The sequence below is a fragment of the Musca autumnalis genome, unplaced genomic scaffold (genome assembly GCF_047663935.1).
Source record: "Musca autumnalis isolate F117 unplaced genomic scaffold, ASM4766393v1 scaffold_5, whole genome shotgun sequence".
Lineage (NCBI taxonomy): Eukaryota > Metazoa > Arthropoda > Insecta > Diptera > Muscidae > Musca > Musca autumnalis.
Window position 1 is genome coordinate 93,463,730 of NW_027412088.1, and position 1,697 is coordinate 93,465,426.

The window sequence follows — 1,697 nt, forward strand, 5'->3', positions numbered from 1 at the left end:
GGTCAGGACCGCTCCTTGGTAACTTCCATCCCCTACGTCACCCCTAGTCGGCACCTACTCGACCGAATTTATTCTCCGGAAAGCTGGTTGTGTTATCTGTCGAACAAAAAGAATTATGAAAATATCTTTATCCGTTCAAAAGTTACAAAATTTTAACCAGAAAAAAAAAACGATTCTAAACCACTGTGTGCTGTTCACCCTTTAAACATATATTAGATAAAATAGCCTTTAAAAAGATCCAAACTTTGCTGACTGATAGCCGAGTGAAAAAATATCGTTTTTTAAATTTATTATCCTAGAACTTTGTTTAAAATCAGCACATCTAATAGTCGTTGCTTCGGAAATTCCCTAAGGCAATCTTCATCGAAATTTTTGTTAAAAGTAGTTATTTTATTCACATCTCTCTCATTTTGATTTTTGTTATGTCTAAATACTTTGTTTGTTATTCTTTTCTTTGAGCCTCCGCATCACGTTCATTTTGGTTTTCTTCTGTTGTGGGTGGAACTGGCGGTGGAGCATAATATCCCGGTGGTGGTTGATATTCCTGTTGTTCACGACTGATTGCAAAATTACCATTTCTTATGTCATGCCATAATTTGTAAATCGGATACCACACTAGGCAGGACAGGGCTAAAAGAAGAAATGATATAGACCACCATTTAATACAAACAAGCAGGGACATAGTACATACTTATATAAATTAAACTAGCCATGAGTTCAGCTGTCGGTTGTCGAATGCCAGTTATAAAGAAATTTAAAATACTGCAAACTATGCCAATTGCTCCCAATATTATCCAAGGGCTAATAAATTCCGGACGTTTCTGTGTGTGTAAAGAAATGATAATATTCAGATTCAGTTATTTCATAAGAAGCCCATGCACTTGATTACCTTTCGAACACCAACAAGCATTAGCAGCGATATAAAGATCATGGCCAAATAGAAGAACAATGATACACACATGAGGGCCAAAACTGTACCTAAATAAAACGAGAAGAATATCAGCATCTTAAGATATTCCACTTCCAACTGCAATTATCCTTCGTTTATCCTCCTACCATAGTTGTTAACTTCCTTTTGATGTTGTATCAAAAAAATCAAATCGCCAATAGTTAAACCACCAACAGCTATATAAGCAACACAACTGATTATCGCTATAATTATGGCAAATAATGAACGATCCATGCTAGGAATTTGCGCTTTTGTTTTGTACTTTCTCCCCTTGGCCAGTATAAAATTGAACTGAGTGCCTGGACAGAAGTTCTATTGGTTCGAAGGTACATAAAGAGAATTCGACACAAGAAAAAATTAAAAGCCTACAACAGTCAATGATGCACAATGTAAACTTTTATTATTGGCCAAACAATGAGAGAAAGAGAGCAAGCAAGAAGAAGTTAAGCTAACACAAGATCAAGCCGCCAAGTTTTTATCTTTTGTTTTGTGTTTTTCGCTGAGATGCGTCAATGCCAACAGCAAACATGGAGAACTGTATAAAAAAGAGGTATCACAAACGCTTGTAACAAATACCAAAAGAATCTGATAAAGATTGTGTGTGTTAATTGTCAGCTTAAATTATCGTTTCATTAGTATGTAGTTTTTAAATCAAACAAACAACACCCAGCTAACAATTTTAATTTGTTTGAAAACACACAATAATTTGTTCCGCTACGTCTTACTCACTTAACTGCTGCGAAATAAC

General features: G+C 35.3%; 1 protein-coding gene across 1 annotated transcript; it reads right to left on the bottom strand.

The window, feature by feature from the left end:
- Positions 1 to 369: 369 nt before the first annotated feature.
- Positions 370 to 1,481, bottom strand: LOC141406047 (uncharacterized). Its single transcript, XM_073991059.1, has 4 exons — positions 1,057 to 1,481; positions 890 to 978; positions 692 to 821; positions 370 to 630 (listed from the first exon to the last, which is right to left on the bottom strand). Exons 1-4 carry the CDS (start codon positions 1,181 to 1,183, stop codon positions 443 to 445), a joined length of 534 nt encoding a protein of 177 aa, XP_073847160.1. The 5' UTR covers positions 1,184 to 1,481; the 3' UTR covers positions 370 to 442.
- Positions 1,482 to 1,697: the final 216 nt, after the last annotated feature.

Excerpts from the sequence above, each read along its gene's own strand:
- LOC141406047 (XM_073991059.1), bottom strand. The coding sequence starts at position 1,183 with ATGGATCGTTCATTATTTGCCATAATTATAGCGATAATCAGTTGTGTT. Across the intron at positions 979-1,056 it reads AAAGGAAGTTAACAACTATG|GTACAGTTTTGGCCCTCATG; the intron begins GTAGGAGGATAA and ends CGTTTTATTTAG. Across the intron at positions 822-889 it reads TGCTTGTTGGTGTTCGAAAG|AAACGTCCGGAATTTATTAG; the intron begins GTAATCAAGTGC and ends TTACACACACAG.